Below are 25017 nucleotides of genomic sequence, written 5' to 3'. Positions count from 1 at the left end.
CAGGAGGTCACAGGTTGATGTCAAAACTCTGCTCATCCTTCACTCACCTGCAGTGGGAGCAAAAAGAATTAATCTTGTGCTTTTTGGAGCCTGACTCATATTAGCAGGAGGCTGGAAAAGGTAGTGGACAGGTGGTACATACTGGATGTGAGCAAAATTGTGTTCATCCTTAAGAATCTTTTCAAATACTGTTTGTACAATCAAGTAAAGGAGCTTCCTTTTCAGTTCCTCTTCAAAAGAGCAAATACAGAACTAAGAATGCATCTAGACTTTTGTCCTCCTTTTGGTGAATTTGAAAATATTACAGGTAGCTTGGGTTGGCTTGTGTATTAGTTGGTATTCCTGAATCTCTGGATGACGAGGGCATGAATTCTGTTTTCTCTCATTATGAACAATTGGAACTTTATTGCATTGTTAGGTAACCTGAGTATTACTCAGAAAGGAAATCTGATGAAAGAGCAGATTTACTCACAGGCAAAGATTTATCTCCCTTTAATTAAAGGTAATTTTGTGTCAAATGAAATCTTGGTAAGAAATGCAAGAGGCAGTCATTGTGTTATCATATTCCTTTTGATCTTTTTCACCCCTAAGACTTTGCTTATCTAAACTATTTACTGCTTTGTAATTGTTATTGTGCATCCATACATGTTGTTTAGATGGGATTTATTGGTGCTGGAAGGGAAGGTAGGCTCCCAGTTGTTGTATTTCTCTGTTCCCTGCTGTTCTGATGAAAGCTGGGGCCCTGTGCTTCATGAAAACTTTGTGTTTGTCTCTCTAGAAGTGACTGGTTTATATTGTAAATCCAACAGTTGTTGTTCTGTTCATAAACACTTCATTCATCTCAGTGTCTTTTTGGCATAGCAGCCATCTCATTTGCTGCCAGATGGAAAGGAAGGGAGGTATTGAATGGTCTGATTTGACTTTAATATAATATGGCCAGTCACAGGAAGGTGAAGGGACTGACAGGAGTTTTTAATTACCTTAATACCTGTGGATCTGACAGTGAAATATGTGCTGAAGGGTATTTCACTACTGTTTTGGATCTTTTGCTGTATCAACCCATCTAATAAATGCTTAGAACTTCTACTTTATTTTGTTCTTTTCCCCCCTGTTGTGTGGCTGAGAAATGTCTGTGACCAGGTGCATCAGTGACAATTCTCTTCACCTGTCTGCTGAACTGCATTTCCCTTTGCTCAAGTGCTTTATTTACAACAAAAGCTTTTCCAGAAAATCCCTCTGCTGGACAGAGCACTTGGTCACGCTCTGCTTGTGTCCTGTGTTGTGGGCATTTCTTTACCATCCCCCATAAATTCCACTTTAGTCCATAAAACAGAAATTAAATGAAACCAAGACAATCTTTGCGGCTTGTTCCTCTCCACCTTGGCCTTTCAAGCTACTGCCTTTGTACAGAGCTGTGTGTGTCGTTCTTGCCCTTTGTGTGTTGTAGGATCATTTACCTTGTTCTAACCTATTTTTTTGGTCTTAAAGTCTCCCCTATGGTGCAGCCAACCATAACCTTAATTCCTCTTTCTTCTCTGAGTCACTGGACTCCATCTGATGTTGTTTCATATTCTTAGCAATTGTGTTTCAAAAACTTTCTCCTAGATCAGCCCTCTCCTTAGCTTGGGTTTATCCTAAAATCCTCTGGGAGATGTTGGGTCATGTAGTAAAAGAAAAGCAAAGAACACTTTTTAATGTCCTGTCATGTACACAATATTTCTCGTGGGTTTTTTGGTGTGGGGTTTTATGGCAGTGTTTTTTCAAGGGAACTCTTAAGGCTTTTGTTTGCCTTTAATATGAAATTTTTCTCTTTTTTCTCAGTTTTTGGTTTTTTTCCTGATCTTTCCATCTTGACAGTTATTTTCTTGTGGATATTTTAGCCATTTCTATTCTGTGATTAACATCCTTTGTGTGTTACAAGTTGCTGAAAATGAATTCTTCTCTTTCTGCTTCCTCCTGTCATTAATAACAGGGAAAGACTCAATGAGAAGCCATCAGTAATATCCCGTTGTCTGAGCTCGTCTCACCGGACAGATGAAGATGACCCAGGCACATCACTGTCTGTAAGATGCTTCTCCTTTTTGTCCTAAAGCTCTGCTTTCCCTGAGTTGCTTTTATATATCCCTGTAAAGCTGTTATTTCTAGCTGTGTGGGTCATGATCCCTGTGTAAAGGTGCAGACATTTGGGAGGGAGTGATAGGGAGTGTCAAGCTTTTTTCTTCTTTTTGCCAGGGTTGGGATTAAATGTGCTAGAGGGTGTTTCTTGTTGGGACTCAGATGTTTATTAGTTCTGATCTATGTCACAGTCTCACAAACCCTGAGTTCTGCAGCACTTCACTCTGACAAACTAAAACTGGAGGCCTGTCTCTCTCTCTAAAGGCCTTTTAAGGATAAACTGTCCAATTAAGAAATGACACCTAAATTATTTTTACTTTTAACCCAAATAACGAACCACCCATGGCTGCAATGGGGACTTTTTTATCCAAATACATAAAACCACCCAAACCCATGGAGAAGAAGGTGAAGAAGAAGGAGCAGCCTCTGCCCCAAAACCTCCATCTTGCTTTATATCTATTACTGTATTCTAAACCCTTAAATTCTAGCTTTTCCCCCCTGTGATATCACACACTTCTATTCAAATTCCACCCCCACAATCCCAGTTCCGTCATTCCATTTTGGAAGCTTCTCCACGGCCTCAGGTCAATGCAGTGTTCTCCTGGGGGTCAGTGCCTGGCAGCACAGAAAGCCTCAAATTCTCAGCAGTAACCAGGGTTCTAACAAGGGAGGACTAAAGCTCATCAAAATCTGTTCTCTGCAGTGCAGGGGAACAGAATTTCTTGTAGGATGCTCTCAGTTCATCCTAATGCTTGACCTCTGTTTAGTGTTGTGTGTTCAGTGTCTGCTGCATTGTTTTCCCCAGGCTTGGCAACGTGCCTGCATTGACATCATCTTGTATTTTGCAATAACAGATTAAAGAAAGCTGCATAGATGCCTCTGGCTCTGTTCAGTGATGGTTGACCTCTGAAAGAGTGAATTTTGGACAATTTGTTTCATCAGACTTTCCACAATGAGCATTTTGACTGATGAAAGAGCATTGAAACCCTTTTAGTCAAACATATTCAATGATGTTGTTTATATAATTGCAAGCTTTGCACTGACAATTTCTCCTGACAAATGTGTTATACCAAGAAATGTGCTGTTTACCTTCCAAAATGTGCTCTGTGGCCTTGCAGTGTCCTTCGCCACACCTAGAGCAACCCTCACCCCTCGGTGAACACTGAATTTCCTGTTTGTTCCTCCAGCTCTGCCCACGCTTCGTTTTTGATTCTAGCAGAGCAATAGTTGAGAAAGATTGCAGCTGGGCACAGTTGAGGATTTATGAGGACATGAAGTGCAAATAGGATAAACTGGAAGCTCCTTTCTGAGGAAATTTGTGTTCTGCTGTGCATCTGGAATAGAGGATTAGCAAGGGGATGGTTTATCAGGGGAGGTTACAGGTGCTCAGTGGGCAAAGATCAGTGTCTGTACTCTGGGCTCTGATTGCTGTGAGTGTATTTATGTGTGTGTTGATTGTATGTATACAAATGGAATTTAAATTCAGAAATGCCATCATTAAAAATAAAACCATATGCTGGCTTTACTACATTTCTTCTTATTCGTTTCCTGTTTGTTTTACTTCAGGAAATATTCATTATGGAAGAGTTATTGTAAAAAAAAATTATATTCTTCAGTTGAAACCTGGATTTGGGGCTTCAAAGTTTTGTAGGGGGATTTTGCTGCTTTGGTTTGTTTATTTTTAGTTTGTTTTTTTGTTGTTGTTGTTGTTGTTATTGCTGGCTCTGCTGCAGCTTCCAGGTCCGTGTTGGACAAATCAGTGCACCTGATTGTTCTTCAGCTCCACATACTGGATTCTCCTGTGATTACAGCTCTAAAAGGGCCTTTAAGTGAAACACTCCTCTCTTGCTTTGCCAGTTTGATAGTGTTTGGCTGGCTGGAACAAACAATACCTTGCTCCATTGTCAGGGATATTTTGGGATTTCACAGGTGTTCTGGCATGGTTCAGGCCCAGGTAGAGAAGCAAGGATTCTTTTACAACCAAGTGTTAACAGCAGCCCAAGCTCTGGTCACTGGATGCTTGTGACAAATGGGATTTAAAGAAAAGATGCTGGCAGGCCCATACACAAACCTCACTTCATGAGAAAAGTAATTCAGGCTTCAGTGTTGTTTTTCTAAATACCTGGGCCAGGAAAATGTTCTGTACCAGCTTTCCCCATTTGATCCATTAAATGTTGGTGTTATTGTTATCCCACAGGAAAAGCTTTTCTTCTGAGAGGCAATTCTCAGTTACTTCCTGCAGCAGCAATAACCACAGCCCTGGCTGGGTGCTGGAAATCAGGGAAGAGCCTTGAGTTGGGCAGCAGCTGCTCTGTCCTCTGCTTTGATAACCATCCCTGCCTTGCTGTGGTTTCCTTTCATTTTTACATCTGCTTTTTTATTTGGAGGCTGATCAGGTGATCTCTGAATTCTGCATTAGCCCCAGAAAAGGCACTGTGGGGATGAATAGATGCCTGGAAATGGAGTATTTTGGGTCTTTTAGTAAATTCACCCTCTGTAAAGGAGACCATTGCTTTGCAAATAAATAAAGAAGAACATTAAAGTGGAGGGCCAGGCTAATTTATCCTCTGAACTGCTTTCTCAGCCCAGTGTCCTCTGGAAACTGAGCTGTTCAGGTGAAAACTGTCAGAAGTATTGTGACAATATTAGGAAGTGCAGTGTAGCTATGGCCAAGTCAATGAGAAGTTTAATTTTAAATTATCTATCTGCCAACAATTGTGATATTTTCTTTGACTTTTTTTATGTTCCAGGATGATCAACACAAAAGAAGCTTTTCATTGGATGATGATGACCTCGAAGCACGACTCAGTAGTTGGAATCTTGGGGTAACATAAACTTATTTATTAACTTGCAGTGGGAACTTCTCAGTAGTGTAGTTTGCTTTCTGAGCTTAGCCAGCAAAACTCTGTGTGGGAATCAGTCTTTTAGAAATGAGTTGCTAAGGCTTGGAAGGGTTATTTATGAATGTATGAGAAGAAAACATTGAAATTTTAAGTAATAATAATCTTCACACATTAAATATCGTTAGTCATAAATCAGGCTAAATAATGGCTGTTGGTCAAAACCAAGAGTTTTACTCTGGTAGAAATTCAGACTAATTCTTGATGATTCTGTAACATTATTTTTTATTTTTAGTTGTATAAATGAAAGAAGAGTTTGGCTTTCTGTGTTTATTTTTTTAACCAAAGCATAATTTGTAAGTCATTAATACAACTCAGGTTTTTTTTGGTCAGTGTGCCTCCTTTTGAAAGTGTTCAGAAGGCTTTTCTGTGTGTTCACCTCTTCCTTTCCCTTTTAATAATTCAAATTTATTGCTCTTATAAGACTTTATTCCCTTGGTTGTATTTTCTGTGGTATTAGTCCATAATAGGTCTAAGGAGACAATGAAGTACCTCTTCTCTCTAGCTGTATTTTAATATATTTTTTTCTATTGTATTGTTTTGTCTTTTTTGCAACCCTTTCACTTGTACCACCAAATCTTTAACCTGTCTAATTAGGACTGATACCCTTATAGCAATTTAATTTTATTAAGATCACTTTGGTTTTAACAGGGACATTTCTTCTTTCTTTTCTTCCTTATTTTGGCTTATTCTCACAGGTTGAAAGCTCACAGAGTTGCAGCCAAAGTTAGGAGTGATGAGAGTGAGTTTAATGAAATAGTTCAGCCTTGTTTTTTGAAAAATAACCATGTATTTTCATGTTGTCATTTTAATCAGCTGCCAAATGATCCTTATTCTTGTTACACTATTGTCAGTCCAGAGGGAAATGACAGCATTTAAAAATCTTGCCTATTACACTCCAGGTTTTTTGTGGATGGCCAAGTTCTCTTCAGTGCAATCAGAAATGATATCAGAGAATATTAATGGTTTTCTGTCCTTCTTGGTGTTTCTCTTGCTTTTTCCAAGCTGAGGGTGGAGATGGGTTAAAGTATCATCATTGTACAGGTGCCTGAAACAAAGGTGCAGTCACTTGCAGATTTTGGATATTTGGGCTGTGTTTATCCATTGGATGATGTGAGCAGAAAGCTGTAATACCTTGAGCTTTTTAAGCTGCTTGAAGGGGGAAAACTTGCTCTAGGCCATTTTACAAATTACACCAACTGATGCTGACAAAGGATCTCTTTATATCCTGCATTTTTATATCAGTGTCAATCTGCCTGATTATCTCTTATCTCTGTCATTTTATTTGTATTTTATTTCTTTTCCTAATTAAAATTCCAGTTTGCAGTCATGTTGTGCTGATAGTGGCTGGGTATTAAACTGTGATGATCCTCTGCTGATACAGGAGCTCCCTTGGATAACAAATTGGCTACCGTGGCACATAAATCAGTTTTGCAAGTCTCCTCTCCAGGGATGGTAATTAAAGAAGTCGCTCATGAGAGACTTTGATTGCCTGATAAGACTTGTTGGGAGTTACCTGACAAAGGGGATTGGAGGCTGTAAAAGAGAGGTCTGTGAAGGGTTGTGCTGAACAGCGTTTCCCTGCTGAGGATCACGGCCTCCAGTGGGTTCTGAAAGGGTCAGGAAGTTTTAAGTGGAGTGTCACACTTAAAGAATATGTCACTGCTAAAAATAAAAAGCCCCACTAAATGATCCCTTGAAATCTGTAAGGTTTGAGTGTCAGATGTGGCTGCTGTTATTTGCAAGCATTTAAATTGCCATGGGAGCATCTTGCTGTCCTTTAATTGCTACTCCCAGCTGCATACCGTTTGGGAAACTTAATTTACAGTGATCCCACCTGAGATGCAGAAGACCCTTGACCCAAAAAATACTTCAGTAGTGGGGGAAGATAGGAAAGGACATACAGAATGGCTTTCACTCTGAGCTGCCTGGGCTGAAGAACAGCTGTTTAAAAAAGCTTCTGAAATTTTCCTTGGGTTTTTTTGGTTATTCAAGTCTTTGTACAAGGATTTTTGTCAGTAAGAATCTGTGTAATTTTAGGAAGCTGTGAGTATTTCAGGCAAGTATATATGGACACCATGCTTTTATCCAAGGATCTGCAAATACCCAGCTAGGTGCACACATTGGTGAGACAGCCCTGGTGTCTTCCAGCTGTGAGGTGCTGCTGAGCCTTCACTGCTCCAGCTTGGGATTGAAATGACCACTTATCAATTGTTAATTTATTTTTACTGTTATCTTTCAGCCTCCTGCTTCTTTAATATAGTCTAAATTTCCCCTTCTTCAGAGCTCTTGTATTTTTAAGGTCACATTCTGGATGTGTTTTCAGTTTTTATTATATACCTATATCAGTGATTGAGATTTTTTTTTTAATATTATTATTAAAAATACTGTGGAAAATTTTGGGAAATGCTTTTGTGAATTTTCTACTAAGCTGAGAGGTCAAATCTGGAGGCTTCAGATATCTGTTCTTAATAATAACATTTTCTACTGGAGAAGTAAATCTGTTGTGTTGCTTTGGTGATATTGTTACTTTTTGTGAGTAATAAAAGAATTTTCCCCTTTTCCTTGCAGCATTCCTGATTATCCCTATCAAACATTTTACGATTCTAGTTCTTTGGATTCTAATCAGGCATGAGTAAATGTTTGACAAAAAAGTTGAGTTTTGATTGTGATAAATTTGCCTTTCATACATGGAATACTAGTTTACACTCATTTGACATACATTATAAAATGTGTTTTTCTTAGCCTGTATTGACTCTTATCTGAACTGCTGTGGGGATTATCAGGTGTTCATGCCTTGAAGCTGCATTTGCAATGCAGAGGAGAAATCCTTTTGTGTGGCTGTTTGAAGGGAAAAGTTTCAGAAGCAGAAGCTGAGACAAATAAATACCAGTAGCTGAGACAAATAAATACCAGTAATCTTTGGTCATGTTGTTACTTTGAACTTTTTGTCATTCTTCAGCCATCCTGGAGTGTAATAAAAGTAACCTGGGCTAGGGGAATGAGGAGAACTTTAAGGTCCCTTCCAGCCCAGACTTTTCTGTGATTCTGTGGTCTTATTTCATCAACAGCTGTCAATAAATGTCTGCATATTGTTGCAGCTCTAGTGCACTTCATAACTGAAGGGAAGATGACTATCTCCTGTTTATGTCTCAGAAATAATTAAATATTGTGAAAGATGTGTAGTGTCAGAAAAAGAGCCTCGTTGGATAATGGAATTAAACTGCCTTTTTTTCCTTTTCTTTTTTTTTTTTTTTTTTTTTCTCTTTAGCTGAGCTTTTTAGATTGTAGACAAACATAATTTTTGGATAAAAAAATTAAAGTTACATAAAGGAACAGCAGTGAATTAAACCCCTGCAAATTCTTACCTCACCTGTCTCTCACTCTCTCTTTCATGAAGCCTGTGATGCAGTTTCATTGTCACCAAATTGTAGCCAATTTTAGGGGTGACAAAGCATCTCTTTCAAACATCCCGGGAAATTCAGCACATCATTTTAGGTAGAAAGCACACAAAGAGATTGCACCCTGGGGAAACAGCAAAGGGCTTTTTAATCAGTGAGAACACGATTTTTCATCACTGGAATTCAGCCAGGACAAGAATTAACTCTTTAGCTTTGCCCAGAAGTGATGTGGGACTGACTGGACGCTCAGTCTTGCCCAGAGGAGCTTGTCCTGGGAAATGTGATTGCCTAGGAAAGGTTTGAGAAGACTGAGACCAAAAAAAATTCCGTGGCTGATGGATGTGTTCCTTTCTCCTTCCTTGGAGCAAAGTGTTCTAACACAGGGTTAAGTGGATGGAGTGCTGGGAATTCCTGGGAGGCTGCAGCAGCAGTGGATGCTGTGCCTGCTCTGTGTGCTTGGCTCACATCTGCCTGTGTCTTTCCAGTCTAGTTAAGCTCAACCATTTCTGCACAAGCCATTTGATTATCTTTTGTTTGGTTTCTCAGTCTGGCTGCTTACTATAAACATACCTACTGTATATGTTGTGGCCTTGGAGGGCAGCAGTGCTGGAAAAATTTTCCCACAGTGAACTCCAAGTGGTGTTGCGACTTCAAAAAATAAATTCTACTCCCATGCTGACAAACAGTCTTCATGTGCTTTAATGTCCTTTCACTAAGGCTGCAACAGCAGCACTGAAGTGAACTTCCCTACAAATTATGATGTTAGATAAGAATGTCCTTACTCAAATTTCCTGAAGCTACTCAGCAGTTATTTCTGTAGGGAACATGCTGGCTGGCTGGGTTTGGTAGATTAAAGTAAGAATTTAGGGCAAGGTTCAGTTTAGTTGTTTACCATTTCAAAGTCTTAAGTGTTCTTAACTCTTTCATGTGTGTTTTTGCCATCCTTGTTTTGAAAACAATCCCGTTTTGTCTTTGATGAAGGTTAGGGGGGAATGTGCAATGAGCCTGTAGACGCAAGTGTGGGGGTTTTATTCCCTGAATCTTAATATTTACAATATTCTGTGAGTGGACTGACACGGGCTGCAGTTGGGCATTATTGGAGATACCCATCCCTGGATACGCATCTTCCAAAGAGTGGAACAGGGCTTTGGAGGGGTAGTTTGGAACCATGACTTCAGTGTTGTCATTGTTGTGGTATTTTCTGAGCAAAAGAGCAAAGATTTGGTGGGAGTTTCTGGACTGGACAATATTTTCAGCCTGAGGGATGGAATGTAATTGATGAGGATGAAACTTATGGAAGTACTTAAAGCTCAAAATTGTGATTTTTCTGCACTGTCCTTACTTTTGGAGGAAAGCATTTCAACTTTTGTCAGTGCTTCGCTCATTACTTGCATGGATAGATTTAAAATTGTTTAACTCATAAATATTTAGTTTTGACTACTTTAGGTGTTGTTAAAATAAATAGAAATTGCAAATACTGCAGTTACAAATTATGGTTAATTTGCTTGAAATGCAGTTTTGGAATTTTATTTTTATCTACACTTCTGCAATACTTTTTTTTTTTTTTAATTTAAGAAAATATATATATTTTAATGAAGTAGATTATCTCTGTTAGGTGATGGGGATTTCTTCATGGAGATCTGATCACCCAACACCTTCACAGCTCTGGTGTAGGAGAAGGAGAAGGTGACCATTGCACTCCTCACAAATTGAAACATGATTTCTTGTCAGACTGCCTAATAGAACAGGAGAATCCAAAATCTTTTCTACAAAGACATTCAAAATACCATTTCTGTTAAGAAGTGGTATTTACAAATTAGAGTTCAGTTCTAGTTCAAATAAAGATGTCTTTCATGATGACATTTATTTGGTTCATACTCTTAAAAAAACATGTGATTTACTGCTCTTCTCATGGCAGTCCTGCAGTTTCATACATATGTATTTTGGCTTGTCTTTGACCTTTTGCTTATTATTTTTAAATTTGCATGTTTCTCATAAATACTGACTTTTTTTTTCTTTTTTGGGGCATTCTTTATTGTGATATTCCCTCTTTAATGTGGTTTAATTTGGAGAACAAGAAGTTTTGCTGAAGACCAGCATGAAAAGAATGAATGTTGAGGCATTAAATGTTTACAGATCAGTTTAAGTGGATATAATCCACAACAAGTAACAAAGTGGGAACATTTAACTTCAAAGCACATATGGCTGCTGTTACAAAATCAAAAAATGCAAGACTTAGGCCCTACAAAGTATTAGAGACACATTTTCCTTCTTTCCCATAAACAAGTAGGATGTACCTTAGCTTTTCAGATGGTTTTGAAGTGAAGGCTGCAAACAGCTGAATGTCATGGGCAGATAAAGGATTTTAATTAATTGTAAATATTTACAACAATTTAACGATTTTTATATTACTTTGGCTTTAAAAAGCCAAAGTAAAGGGTGATTCTGCATGAGAGACAGGGCTTTGCGAAATCATGAAGCTTTGAAATGTGGCTCTGCAGCCTTCTCCAGATTCCACCAGGTATTGGTGAAGGCTTCCACTGCTCCCACTGATGCCAAACTGGGGAGTACCTTGAGCTTCTGGCAAACACCTTCAGCCCTGGGGATCATCAGGAGTGTGGGCTGGATGGGGAAAAGGCCAAATTGAGGTGGAAGGAGGAGTATAATACCAGTAAAATGTAGGTAGAAAATCCTATTGCAGGTACAAATGTGTAGGACAAAGAAAATCCTCCAAAAAATTTCCAGAGTGAAATTTCTGTACCTTTTATTTTTCTCTCTCTTGATTTGCTTTTCCTTCTCCTCCACTCCACTGGATCTCCCATGGTTGGTGCTCCAGGCTGATCCCATTCCTGTATTCCTCTCCTCACGGTCTCTTCTGTGTCCAAAATTCCTCATTTTTGTGGCAGTGGGTGCACCCAGGATTCCTTCATTCACTGCTGGCTGCCCATGGATTTAATGCCAACACAGGATACTTTGTGTGAAGGAAAGTTGAGTGTAACTGTTTTGGTAAACTCCCAGACAATAAATAGGTTATTGTTAAATTATTGGTTTCCTGATGCTTTCAACTAAAGTATTAAAGTTTTGGATAACACCATTCATTGAAATGGAATGTATGTGTTAAATGTATCTGCAACAACTTCTGGGTGAAATGTGACAACTCGACGCCACACAGAAATCCTACATCACCTTTTGGGACAGGAAATGAATAATACTGTATCAAATTGAAATTTCAGAGGGATTAAGCCTCTTTTCCACTGATAAATTCAACACACAAATTTATTTCATGCTACTGTAGAAAGTGCAAGCATTTGATATATTTGCCATGCCTCGTTGATCAACCTAATCCTACAACAGTTTTTAAAATGTGTATTGCAATCTCATTCATATTCCAGATCTCACTGCCACATTTTACAAGATTATACCCTTGAAAGCTTTTTTTGGGCATTCTGCTTTCTCTGTGATGTGATGTTTGAGCCTCATCATCTGAGAAAATGAGAAAGATAGAGCTGTCTGATAGAGGAAGTGGGTTGGGAACAATGCTTTGTCTCCAGTTCTTAAAAATAGTGATTAAGAGAGCTGTTTTAATTATACAGCCATGTTAATGAATTATTTCCTTATGTTTTGTCTCTATAACATACATGTGTGGCTATAGTTTCAACGCACCCAACTGTAATTTTTCAAAAGCACTAGATTTTAATCAGTACAGTCTGTAAATGTATTGTACCTTTATACTGATTTCAATGAGAATTTAGCCAACAAAGGTGGAAATCTTTTGCATAAGCCTATGTATGTAGCTGCCAAGTATTTTTATGATTTGCATTGATGGAATTTTTACAACCACAAGAGGTGGGAGGAAAAAAGTGCAGTTTTTGGTCCATTTACACTATCAAAATTGCTGAGTAGATTTCCAACCAAATGATCTCTTAGGAAGATTTCCTCTTTCTATAAGATTTAAGGGATGTTGAAATCTCATCTGTGGCTCTTTGAGTGATGCAGTTCCTGTGCTAAGTATGGTTTAGTTATGATGTCTTGGCCTAAATCAGACATTGTTGACCTGCTGATTTTTCTCTGCCTTGTTTTTCAGTTAGAAAACCCCAGATACCTGCGAGAAAAACAGGTGCCAATGACTGTGGTAGGTATTTATATTCCCTTGATTTTTCAGAAGAGCAGACAAACCTCTTGTGTTATTTTTAATCACTGGTCAGGATTGATTGTACTTGGATTTACTGGTTTTGACTTCATTGGTTGTTTTGAACTTTTTCCTCAATAGATGACACCTAAAATTGACCTTGAGCAGAGCAGCCCCTCTCGGCACCACCAGGCACTGCTTCGAACACAGGAGAAAGAGGTAGGGCTCTTTTCCTTGGAAATTGGGCATTATTGTAGTTATTGTAGCAGAAAATCTCATGGAAGAGAAATTTGCTGAAGTGACAGGGCTTGTCATTAAATACTTCATGGATTTCCCAATTATTTAGGGAGTAAAAAAGACTTTCTGAACATATTTACTGGTCCTTTGAAAGGATTTTTAGTGGACAGTTTGATTTCTAGGAATTTTCCGAATTGCATTTTAATAGAGGGAGTGAATCCTTTGATTTAGTGAGGACTTTAGTTTGCTTTCTATATACCTTTCAAAATTAGCAGATTTTGACCTTATTTCTGATAGGATCTACATTATTTCTGTATTTGCTTCATTGAGCTCCAATCCTCTTTTGGTCGTATGGGGTTTTATTTTACTTCTTTGTAACTTTTTGAATTCCTGAGGTTGCTTTCCAAGCCTGGCTGTCTAATTCTCTCACACCATGGGTTTTTGCTTTTAATATGTGTAAAAGTAAAATTTTGTGGTCATTTTCACCTTTTTCATGCTTTAAGGATGTCGACTGCCTGAGATATTTTGTCACAAGCTGCTCATCCTATTTAAGACATTTCTTTTTTTAAAAGACATTGAATTAATGGGCAGAAAAGGAAACTCAAGGTGCATTAGGAAAGTGATTAATAGAACCCCAAACCCAACCAACCATTAAAAAAACAACTAAAAACCAAATCCAGCACTCTACTCTGTTTGTCTTCAAAATTTCTGATTTCATCCATATGCTCTTGGAAAATTGACACATATGTACATAGCTCTCTGCTATCCAGAAGAGCCTGAATCCACAAAGTACCCCAGATTATCTGAATTGGGGAGGAAAGGGCATCATCAGCAAAGCAGGAAAATATTCTTTCATTTCCTTGGTGTCTTGGTTTCCTTGGGTTGGAACTGTCCTAAAGTTACTTCCATGACAATTCAGAAAACATCTTTAACAGAGATACAGATGAGGGTAAAAGTGGTTGGCAGATGCTTCAGTTGTTAATAAAAGAGTATGTATGAAATGTTTTCTGCTACCTGGCTGCCTCACTCGATGCTCAAACAAGCAGCTGCACAATCCACATGCCTTTCACTTTCTCTGTTCTGCTGTTGATGTTCTTCTGTATTGACAGTGTTCAAACCACCAATTCCTCAGGATGAGGCAAGGTTTCATAAGATGTGAAAATAGCCCAAGAAATAAATAAATTGAAAGCACAGTGTTGTCATTTAAACAATATTTTCAAATTAAATAAATAGGAATGCGTGCCAAGGAGCTACATAAAATACCCAGTTAATACTTTGCTAGTTCAGTGGAAAAATCCTCCAAGCCACACAGTAAAAAATCCAGGACTTTTTGCTAATGGTGCTCGACTGTGGGCTGGTTTGAGCTGGAAAGGTTACAGACAGTGTTTCACAATCACCATGTGTGTGCTATTAACGAGAAAACTTAAATGTGTTTTCATCTTATTTTGTTTGTGAAGCTCAATTAGGAATAAAGTCCTTTTCATTTATAGAATGTGAATGTATTAACAGAAAAATGGTTCTGCACAAAAGGGTCCGGGGGAACCATTAACTGTTTTCAACCTCTTTGTAGTACAAGGGGAGAACATAAAATAGGATAACTGTGGGGTTTTTTGCTTTTAACCTTTAGACCTTTGTTCATAAAGCATTCCTGCACCTGTTTAGAGTCTGTAATGCTGAACACATGGCCATGAGCAGTGATAACCACATCACAGCCCTGCGAGAACGCCGATGTCATCAGGCAGCAGCTTTTAGTCAGCTCTTCCTCAAATACTTCTGACATGGATTAAACCATCTGGGAAATGGTCATTACTGAAAAATTGTGGGTTTAAACAAGGGAGATGCAACCCAACAGGAATAAATCCATGTTCAGCAGGACAGCAAAGCACAGCAGATGGGGTGATTAGTCTGTCTTGATAAAAAAGGAAAATGTCCCTTTGAACTTCACCTCTGGCCATCCTGTGTCACCCAGAGCTCCACAGGGAAGAGGAGGGGGAAAGGAAAAGTCTGATTTGTGATTTTTCAGAAAAACAGATTCAGTGCCATTGCTAAGGTACAGGTTTGGAATTCTTCTGGAATGAGAAAATAAAATCAACTGTGTTAATAAACTGATTTCTTTAACCTTTCTCAAACAGCTAGTTTATCTGATATATCACTTTGAGACATTCTGGTGTTTCTTTAAAGAAGTTCTCTTTCCTAATTTTTCATTTTGTCAGTCTTGTTTATTCTTAGCATTTTTTCTCAATTTCCTTCTGTTTTATTATTTTGTAAGCAAAGATATTTATTTATCTTATCTCAACAAAGGAAGTCTAAACAAATCAGAGGCATATTGGAAATAATTTTCACTTTTCAGCTGAAGGTTATACCTGGAGTAAATTTGTATTGAATTGTATATCAGCTCTTTATTTATTTTTCAGACAAACTGGCAAGCTCAATGCTTTATACAATAAATTGTGAAGTTTCATCTGTCTGGGTTAACTGAGAACATTGAGTGTTTCCAATGGTTTTGTTGACTTTATCAGTCCTGTCACTCCTCTGTTTTGATTTTTGGGAATCCAGTGATAAAGCCTTTGGACACTGGACCCACTGGTGCTTTTCCAGCCTCCTGAAGCAGCCCAGACTAAATGATCGTGCAGCTGGGGGCAGGAGGAATTGAGGGGAAGGCAGTGGCTGGGTTTTCAGGAGAACACCTGGGAGATAGCTTCCACCAGTTTGTCATGTCCGCTGGGGAATGAGGAAGAGGAGAGATGAGATAAGTGCTGTTAGATAACAGAGAACATAGAGAATGGGAAAAAGACCTTTTTTTTCCCCCCCTGGAAATGCGTCTTCATTGCATTCGAGCACCAGAAGTAAGATGAAAAATGAAGAGTGTTTTATGGGTTTATGATTCAAGAAGTCTTATCTTTAGGATGCAGCCTTTTTAAAAAGCTATTTAGGACCTTCATCTTTGTAATCTTTATTTCTGTTTTTCTCCTTTTATTTTGGGAATGAGCACTCCCTTTTACTGCGTGACACAAATTTTGTTTATAAAGATCATCAAGCCATTTATATGGTTTTACTGCACCAGAAGTGTTGGGATCTAGTGATATATTTACATGAAGATAAAATCTGCAGTGCTGATACAGTTAAGTCGTGGTCTGGCTAAAAGGGCTCTGGATTGAAGGTGTTGAAAGCAGCAGATTTACTGTGCTTCTCACTTATCTGGCAGGAGATTATAACTTGAAACAGAGCAAATTGCACGAGGGCTGTGATAATGGATTTCCCCCAAGAGGGACCATACAGAGAATGTAGGGGAAAGAATGCAGGGGGGAAAGAAAGTTGTAAAACTCGGGAGGGAGAGTGAATAACACTGGCTGGTGTTAGCATGGAAAAGAGAAGGGCAAGAACATTTGAAGATAAGAGTCCCTGCAATTAGGAGATGGTGATCAGTGGGCATTGTCCTGCTGGGTTTGATTTCTTCCTCTTAATTGCCCTCTTCCATAGTGAAGTATTTAAATATATGAAATTGGTGCCAAATACGAGCAATAAATAAACCCAATATGGAGACAGGATCCTAAAACAAGGACTCTTGTAATTAAACCATTGTAAAATTAACACTACTGTATCTTTGGCTGGATTTTTATATTTTTTTCATCGATTTTATATTTTTTTCCTCATTTAAAAGAAATGTTTTTGTTCATATCTTTCAAGTATGGTAAAAAAATATATCAGTATTGTTCTCTTGTGTAATATATAGAATTAAAAGTGTGTGCTAATGTCTGTGTGTGTCTCTAGAGTTTAAATTGTGGTGGATGAATATATAAACATCTGTGTATGGAATCAGGAGAGCTGGATACAGCTCAAGGAACCTCCTTAGACGTGTTGGGGCTGTTCGTGCTTTTTAATAACAGCAGGAGAGTAGTTTTGATGAACTTTCTGAAAGCAGTTGAGTGGGCCCAAAAACTGAGTCTTACAATAACTGGAGCTTCGTGTGTTGGATTTTTTTTCTTATTATCCCTCTGTTCTTCCAGTTCTCTTCCTTTTCTGATCCCCTTCTTCTGTCATCCTGTTCACTGGGGACTGTCCAAGCCATACTTCTGCTCATAAATGTCATGCTGATTTCCAAGGGTAAAGATTGTTAAGGTTTTTAATTCTGGTTTTTAATTCTTGTTAAAATGTAAGAACAAGTGTTGCTTACTGTTCAAACAAGTGTGACCCATATGAGGGGGCAAAAAGAGGCAGATATGACATAATTATCCCTTTCATCATGATTTTCACTTTTCTGTAACTCTTTTTTCTTTTGACAACTTGCTTCTGAAAACACTGTTTTATTTCCCCTTGCAAATATTCCAGGCAGTGACAGCAACTATTTTCTGGTTCATTTGAATTTTCTCCTTTTCTCCACAACCCCCGTGTCTGTTTTGAAGGCAGGGTGTGATTTATATGGAGAATCCAGTTGTAAACTGATTCTCACCACTGAGTAATCGTTCTGGGTAGGAATCTGTTCGTTCATATTTAAAATCACAGCAATCTTGACTGCTGCTAACATAATTCCTGGCTGATTAATGTCCTGCTCCCAAAAACATGTGCAGATTGTCCATTGTGTTCCTTGTGAGGAAGTCACATCCTGCCTTGCTTTGATAACTCTTCAGAATGTAATGTAATAAACCCCAAACCTTATTTTATTGCTAGACTGGTGTGAGACACACAGTGGATGTCAAGATGAGACATGTTTTCACAAACTGGCTGCTGATTTATAATTCCTGATACCAGTCAGGCTGCTTGTGGAGATCTAGATGTACATGTACAGTTATTTATTTATTTATTTTTTTGCAATAGTTTGTGAACTATGTCTTTAATTATTGCACATATGGGCTGGAGACATTGAGAAAGATCAAAGGGGTAGGTTAGCAATTCAAACTAGTGTTTTAACCAGTAGAATGTCCAGATGGTTGCCAAGCAGCTGGGAATTAATCTTTTGCTGCATGATTAATCTCTACCTCAAAGTGTGTCTCTTTTTAAAAACAAAAAAAAAAAAAAAGAGGAAGAAAGTTTTATTTCTTTTTTTTTTTCATGTATAGATTTTGATTTTTAACGGAGAAAAGACATTGACTAGAAAAAGTAGGTGCTGTGCACTGTTATTTCTACATGTTGCAGTGGTGAAAAGAAGGTGGGAGTGCAGTTTTACTGGCTGGTTTAGGAGATCTTGAAATGAGTATAAAAAGTTCAGTAGCTGCTGAAATGCAGCATAAAAAAGACAGGAATAACACTGAGGAGAAGAAGTCAGTGTTGATGACTCTGTATTCAGACTCATTCACTGGACTGGGCCCTGTGCAGAATTCCATGAAATTCTCAAGTGCTAACTTTCATTATATTCTTATTTCCCTAAATCCCTCTGAAATCTGTGTGATTCCTGCATGTTCATGGATTCAGCTGGGTTCAGTTCTCAGTGCTGGCAACTCAAGATACAGCTTGGTGCATTTTTGAGCTGTCTTTTATGAAATTGCATTTAATACTGCTGTGCCTAAGCTGTCTTAATTTCTAAACATATACACAACTTTTTTTGGTCCTTGCTGATGTCAGTGTCTCCCACTGGTGGCAGATATTTGTTCCATGTTGGAAGTGGGACCCTGCAAATAAAGCTGTTAAATAACAGGATATGTTGTAGTGCTAATATCCATGTTATGTTCATTGGCCAGAGAAAACATCCTTGAGAGCACAAATACCATTTCCAGTTATTACAGTTGTTGGGATACAGAGCTGGGTGCATTTCTCCTTTTCCTTCTCTGTACTACTTCTTCCCACCACCCCCAGCATGGAAATCCATGAAAAATACATTGTTCTCTCTTGAAAGGGCCTAATGACATTTACATATGAATAAGAACAATTGTCCATTCAATTATTTCTCTGTATCAAGCAAATGTTTTTTAATAATTTCAGTGTTATTTAAAAAGTCAGATTTTCCTTGATGGGCAAAGCTGGTAAGATTTGATTTAGCACAAAACTTTTAGTTTTTAGTAGCTGGAAGACCAGGGCAATGTCATATTCATTTTTTAATTAAGGGAATATATAGTTTTCTATTAAAGAATAATGTGTAAAAATATTGCAACCAGAAATAGCAATTGTATTGTTTTTGAAGAGTAAAGATACAAAGAAGGGTAGATGTGTGATGGGAATTATAAATGTTTATTAGGTCAAATAATCCAGTCCAGATCATAAACATGGACTTTTGTGGAGGGACCTTTGAATCTGGGCAAAATGCCATGTTTATAAAGGGGCTTTTAACATTCTAATTTCTGGCTGTTCCACTTGTTTAATGCTGTTTTTATTTCAGTGCATCTCTGGTTTCCTGAGCTCTTTGCAGCAGAGACTTTCCAAGACATTTATTTCACTTTAGTCATTGCATTGGATAAAAACATTGATGACATTCAATGCTGTAATTGGAGTGGTTAATGATGTATTGTTTCAAAATGTAGTTGTAAGTTTGTTTATTTTCTGAAATGGGAAGTGAACAGTATTTTTTTCACATCCTGTAAACTGAGTGCAAAGTTTTCAGCTATTCCATTTGAAAATGGAAGCTTAGTTCCAATATGATTAAAATTTACATTTACTGTAGAAACTTCTCTTCTAATATATTGCCATGAAATATAATTTTTTTCCTGTTTTTCACACCAGTGATTTTCTTTTAAATACTCTGAGTATTTTTTGTAAAATGGGGAAAGTATTAATATACCTCAAAGCTAATCTTAAAAAATTTTGAGGGTACAGTGTGAAACAGAAATGACACAATGAGATCATACAGCTTGTTAATGATCAAGTGAAATACACTGTTCCAAACTACCTTAGTCTGAAGTCAGTGTATATTTATAATAAATCTTGACTGTTTTGTAAGTCTAGTCTCTCATGTCTTGGCCTTCCTGTATGGTTTAAAACACTGTATAAATTATCAATATTTATTATTTTAACCCTGCATGTGAAAATTGAGTAAGCACAATTTGGTAGAAAGTTTGACTTGTTTGTTGATATTTTTTAAGAAACCTTTTTCTTCTGTAGAAATATCAAAGCTTTGTGTGCTGTGCACTGATTCCTTTTAGCAGCTGCAGAACACCAAGACAAATAACTTTTGTCGTGTACTGTAAGATATACAAGTCATTGTTCTGCATTGTTAGTTCTTACTTTGAAGTTCTCATTTATTGTTTACATCCTTCTCCCCCTTCCTCGCTTCCTCCCTCCCTCCCCCATATATTCATAGGCTTGGAAAAAAAAAAAAAAACTGGCAAGCAACAAGTTCTGTTTTGTCAAATAGCCAAAAACCGCAATCTGATGGATGTTAAAGCTCTGAGATGTCCCCCCTGGCCTGAGGGTGAGCCCTGGAATGAAGACAAGTGGGCGGGAATTCAGTGATTGGTATTGCTAACCCACTTACTGATTTGCTTTTAAATCAGGTATTTCAATATTTCGACAAATTTTTGTACACGGGGACAAGATAAATGTTTGTTCTCTGTCGTGAAAAAAGGAGAGATCACTTTTCCCCCCTCCCCTAGAGTTTTATGACAGTTGCAGATGAGATTGGGTCAGTTTAAGCCTGGCAGTTATTAAATGTTCCTAGCACCTGAGCTGTGCTATGGGATCAGGGCAGTGAAACCCCAAAACTCCATTTTCAGGTAACTATTTGCTGGTTTTGGTGGTGTTTTGTTTTTTTTAATGAGGAAGAAAGTGTGACTAGGCACATAAAAGCAGCTATGTTGCTACCACCCTTCATGGCTTTAAATAACAGGGACAGCACAGATGTTTGACATCAGTATTGTTTACATGGCCTTAGGGTTTAATTGCCTCATTCTCTTTGTGAGGAGGATAAACAATGAGAGAAATCCAAAGGAATGATGTTCAGCCAACAGCAATGGCTGCGTTTCATACATAGTTGCAAACTTCCCAACTATAGCTAAATATCTACACTGTTTTTTTCCTTATCTGAATGGTAACATGCCATAAATTTCATATTCTCTGCTGCCTCCTAACTGGTGATAAAAGATATTAAAACCAACGAGCGCGAGCGCCGTAAATTGCATTTAACAAAGTGAACGACTTGGAAAGTTGGTTTTATCTGGTTTCTCTAAAAGTTGTGAAGCTCTTTGGTACTGCTGTAGGTTATTTTGTTTCTTAATATGTGTTTAATAAATAAAGTCAAGCTGAAGTGCAGAGGGCAGTGCGTGGAAGAGCAGCACATGCAGTTACCTAGAGCTGTTCCACAGGAAATTGGGACAAGCTGAGATTTGGCATTTGGGATCTGCGGACAGGCTCCACCTCAGTTTGGTGTGGTTTTAATTTGAAAGATATTCCTTGATTGGAATTAGTATTTAATGATGTGCTTCAGCTTTCAAATGGAAGGGGAGGCATTTCACTCCCAGCTGGGGAGAGCTGAGCCCTTTTGCTTCCACCCCAGCCTTCATGAGATCACTGCACAAAATGTGTTTACATGACTCAATTTTTATCGATGTATGCGGTGAGATTGGGAGTCTGCCTCAGAGGGAGGGTGGGTCAAAAAGCAGTTTTGGAAATGAAACCAGTCCTCCAGGCTTTGCTATAGGACGCTGTGGTGTTGTCCTCATCTTTGCTGGCTTCTCCAGCAGTTTTCCACTGAAGAAATTGAGTGTTGGATTTTTAAACTGATATATCATTATTTTTACTGCAAATGCTCAAATTAACACTTCCAGAAGTTATGATGAAGATATATGTGGGGTTGGAACTATGGACCATTACTAAGTTTAAATGCTGTTGGAGATTTTTAAATTTTTGGGGTTTTTTTACCAGTTACTCAGTACAAACACAGCTTTCCTCTCAACACAAACTGAAAACTACATGTGCACATCAACTGTTGAATTTCAGACACTTTAATATGGGACTTCTAAGATTTCTTTATATGTAGAGATAAAATTAGAAAATTTCATCTCAGATTGTGGAGCTGAAGATGTGTGAGCAAAATAATGATTCCTAAAAATTAGGAAAGTTGTGGATGAAGCACATGGGGCAGAAAAGTGCCTAGAGTGCTGAAACTTCATTAAGTTTATACAAGTTGAGGAGCTTGAGTACTTTTCAAGGTGTCCCCTTTTTAGCCTTCACCTGATGAGGAGCTGGACTTTGTGATTTTTCACCTATTTTCTTATTATTTTATTTCTAATATTCAGTGGAAAATCAACCTACTTTGTTATTACAGTGGTTGCATTCATTAAGAGCTGATTCCTGTATCTTGGACACATTTTTCCAGTTGTTTGGTTGCAATTAGCTCTCCTTTTTGGAAAGCAGTCCCAGAACTGTGACATTTTAAGAGATGGCTGTTCTGGTGGAGGGGGTGTAATGAATTAATGAGCTAAAATTGATGGGAACTGGTGCAAGTGCAAGGGTGGTGCTAAGGGGAAGATTAATGAGAAGTGGGAACCAGCTTCAAGTACAGGGAGTTCTGTTGTCAGCCTGGGGGAAAACATCCTGTGGCTGAGAACAATCACTAGCACTTGAAAATATATATGTCCATCTTTAATCTGAGTGAAATTCTCGATTTTGATTTATTTTTGTATTATTTCAGTGTACAGAATAATAAAACCTAGACTAGCTCTCGGCTGATACAAACAACCAAGGATCCATTTCCATCAGCCAAGACATTCTGACATTTTTAATGAGTTTTAAATGTAGTTTGTATGGATTTAGTAGCTGTGTGAGGGCAGTAGCTGTACCTCAGTCATTCATAAGCTTTTAATGTAATTCAAGTAGATTGGAGTCTCTTTCATATTTAGTTTCTGGTATTTGTGTTTTTAGGAGATCTCCATATTTATTTATGACATGTTCACAAGCTGTCTATCTGGAAGTGGATTATTACTGTGCTCTTTTTATTAAATCAACACTTATTCATCACCTGGTACTAAGATTTTCTTCTGTAATGTCACTTTGTTGCAGTGATATTTGCATATATTTCTTTTCATATATACATATGTGTAGATTTCATGGATAGAAGATGCACTATTATCATAATGCTTATTTTGGGAAGATAAAAGAGTTGGCTGACAGCTGGGAATATGATTTATTTTCTTTGGATTAATTTTCAACCTAATTTTTTTCCCTCCTTCATTAATTTGCATAAGTCTATGTGCAAACAGTTGGGAGATGGATTTCTTTATCTGTGGTGTAATAAGTGGTTGTTGGATATCAGTTGATGAGTTCAGAAAATGAAACAATTTTCTGCTCTTCCTTCTCTTTTCTCTTCTTGAGGAGCCTTCTGTTTCCCTGCACAGCATTTTTGAGTTGAGTTGGGCTTTTGGAGCTCACATTTTCAAGTCACGATAATGTGATGTTTTCAAGTCCCAACAAACCTGTAAGACAAATGAGTCATCTAGGAAATGAATAATTTGTGCTGTGTTTAGTGTTGGTCTGTGTGAGATAAAGACTCATGCTTGAATGGCAGCTTTTGATTAGTCAAGGGCATGGAAAATAAAGGCAGAATGAATAATGCTGTTAATTCCTGTGGAGTTTGTGAGTTGGGATATTACAAGTCAGGTTCTGAGTTGAGCTAAATAATAATGTGAGAGCAGGAAGGGGCTGGATGATGATGGGAGTCCAGTGTTCAGCCTTGAGTTGAGGGGACCTCAGCACCTTTCAGAGCACCCAAAAGTCAAAGACAGAGTTTTCTGTTGGCCAAAGACCACTTAGAGTCATCTCCTGGAGGGGGTTTGGTGCTCCCTTTCTAAAGTGGGGGGGGATCAGGGTCTGTCCTCTGAAAAAGCTTTCCAGTCCACTTTGCTTTCTGAACAGTGACTTAATAAATATAGGGGTGGAACAGCCTGAGTCTGAACTCAAGGTGTCACTTTTGGTTTCTGGAGAAGCCTGAGAAACATGAAATTCCTCTCATAGCTGTCCCAAAGACTGCCTTTAATGGCGTGCTCAAAACATGCAAGAGATTTCAAAAATACTTGAAAGGTGGAAACTTAGACTCTGAGTAAGAATTGGCAATGTATTTTTGTCTTGGAGGGGTTCAAGTACAGCTTTGAACAAACACAGGCAGAACAGGAAATGTATTTCAGTGATCCAGTCCTTAATCCCATCATAAGTCACCTTTAAAAGGAAATGTGTTTATAATGTGAACTCCAGGAATAATAGAAAACAAACAAAAACAAACGTGCATCTGGGCTAAAGGACGTTCTTTATGTAAATGTAACACCTGCCTGAAGAAATTAAAATGAGTTTACCGAACTAGGTATAATAACAGAAATATTAAAGTTTTATTCCTAAGTGTTTATTTAAATTAAGGATGATAACTTGTTCTGGGCAGTAGCAGTTGTGTTTATTGCCAACTAAAACATCCTACAAATCCATTTTTCTGAAGAAATGTTGTAGGATGACATCTTTGGTAACAATTGTATTGAATAAATATTAAAATATTGAGAAACTGAATATAGGTTTTTTTCACAAGATTTCTTTGTTGGTGACTTCCCATTGCCTTGTGAAAGACATAAATGATTAATTTAAAAGTTATGAAAAGGTCATCAGTGTAATTTATTCTTTATTTAAATTATGTATCTATTGTATTTTGCTTTTAAAGCTGGAAATGAAAATGAAAATAGCAGAAGGTAAATTTCATGAAGAAAAACTGAAGTTACAACAGAAGCACGATGCTGATGTTCAAAAGGTAAGAAGTGTTTGTACTTTTTCCAAAAGCAGTGTATTAAACAATAATAGAGACTACAATTATCATAAATATTTATCAGTTGTTCTTTAGCTTCTTCACAATTGCAATTAATGTTCAGTGGAAGTCAAATTGTAGGTAACAGTTGGCATAAACTGAGAGGAATGCAGAATATTTTTCTTAGAGAAGGGAAAGCAGTTCCAGAAAGGAGATGAAAATACAAGGCAATTTGTTTGTTAGAACAAGACAACCTATTTTACCAGCATAACAACTTCTGTGGGAAATCATAAACTCGTGATTTTTCTGTTAGAGAGAAAACATTTGTGTTAGAGAAGAACGTGAACAAAATTAATTTTTCATGGACAAAATGCAAAATATGACAGTAGGAAAACCCAACAGATATATTATATGTATCCAGGCTCATCCAGCAGCAGTGCTTGCTGTCCTGTGTCTGTTTTGACACTGTCTTAGAGCAGAGGCAGGTCACCAGTCACCCCTTGATTTATGTTACTGCATTTTTAAAGTCTATGCACTTTGAATTCTTGCAGCACTGACATGGCTCCCACTCTCTGGGGTTGCCTTTACTGT

The 25017-nt window shown here is 37.8% G+C and overlaps 1 protein-coding gene across 1 annotated transcript in view; it reads left to right on the top strand.

Moving 5' to 3' along the window:
* CEP112 (centrosomal protein 112) overlaps window positions 1-25017 on the top strand; it is a 159058-nt gene that overhangs the window by 6318 nt on the left and 127723 nt on the right. Inside the window, exons 5-9 of the mRNA XM_068210027.1 lie at window positions 1973-2063; window positions 4866-4940; window positions 12501-12548; window positions 12687-12764; window positions 24346-24432. Coding sequence (XP_068066128.1) covers window positions 1973-2063; window positions 4866-4940; window positions 12501-12548; window positions 12687-12764; window positions 24346-24432 — 379 coding nt within the window. The remainder of the gene's footprint in view (window positions 1-1972; window positions 2064-4865; window positions 4941-12500; window positions 12549-12686; window positions 12765-24345; window positions 24433-25017) is intronic.

The sequence above is a fragment of the Anomalospiza imberbis genome, chromosome 19 (assembly GCF_031753505.1).
Source record: "Anomalospiza imberbis isolate Cuckoo-Finch-1a 21T00152 chromosome 19, ASM3175350v1, whole genome shotgun sequence".
NCBI lineage: Eukaryota > Metazoa > Chordata > Aves > Passeriformes > Viduidae > Anomalospiza > Anomalospiza imberbis.
Note: the sequence above shows the minus strand (reverse complement) of the source record. Positions and strands in the feature narration are given on the sequence as shown.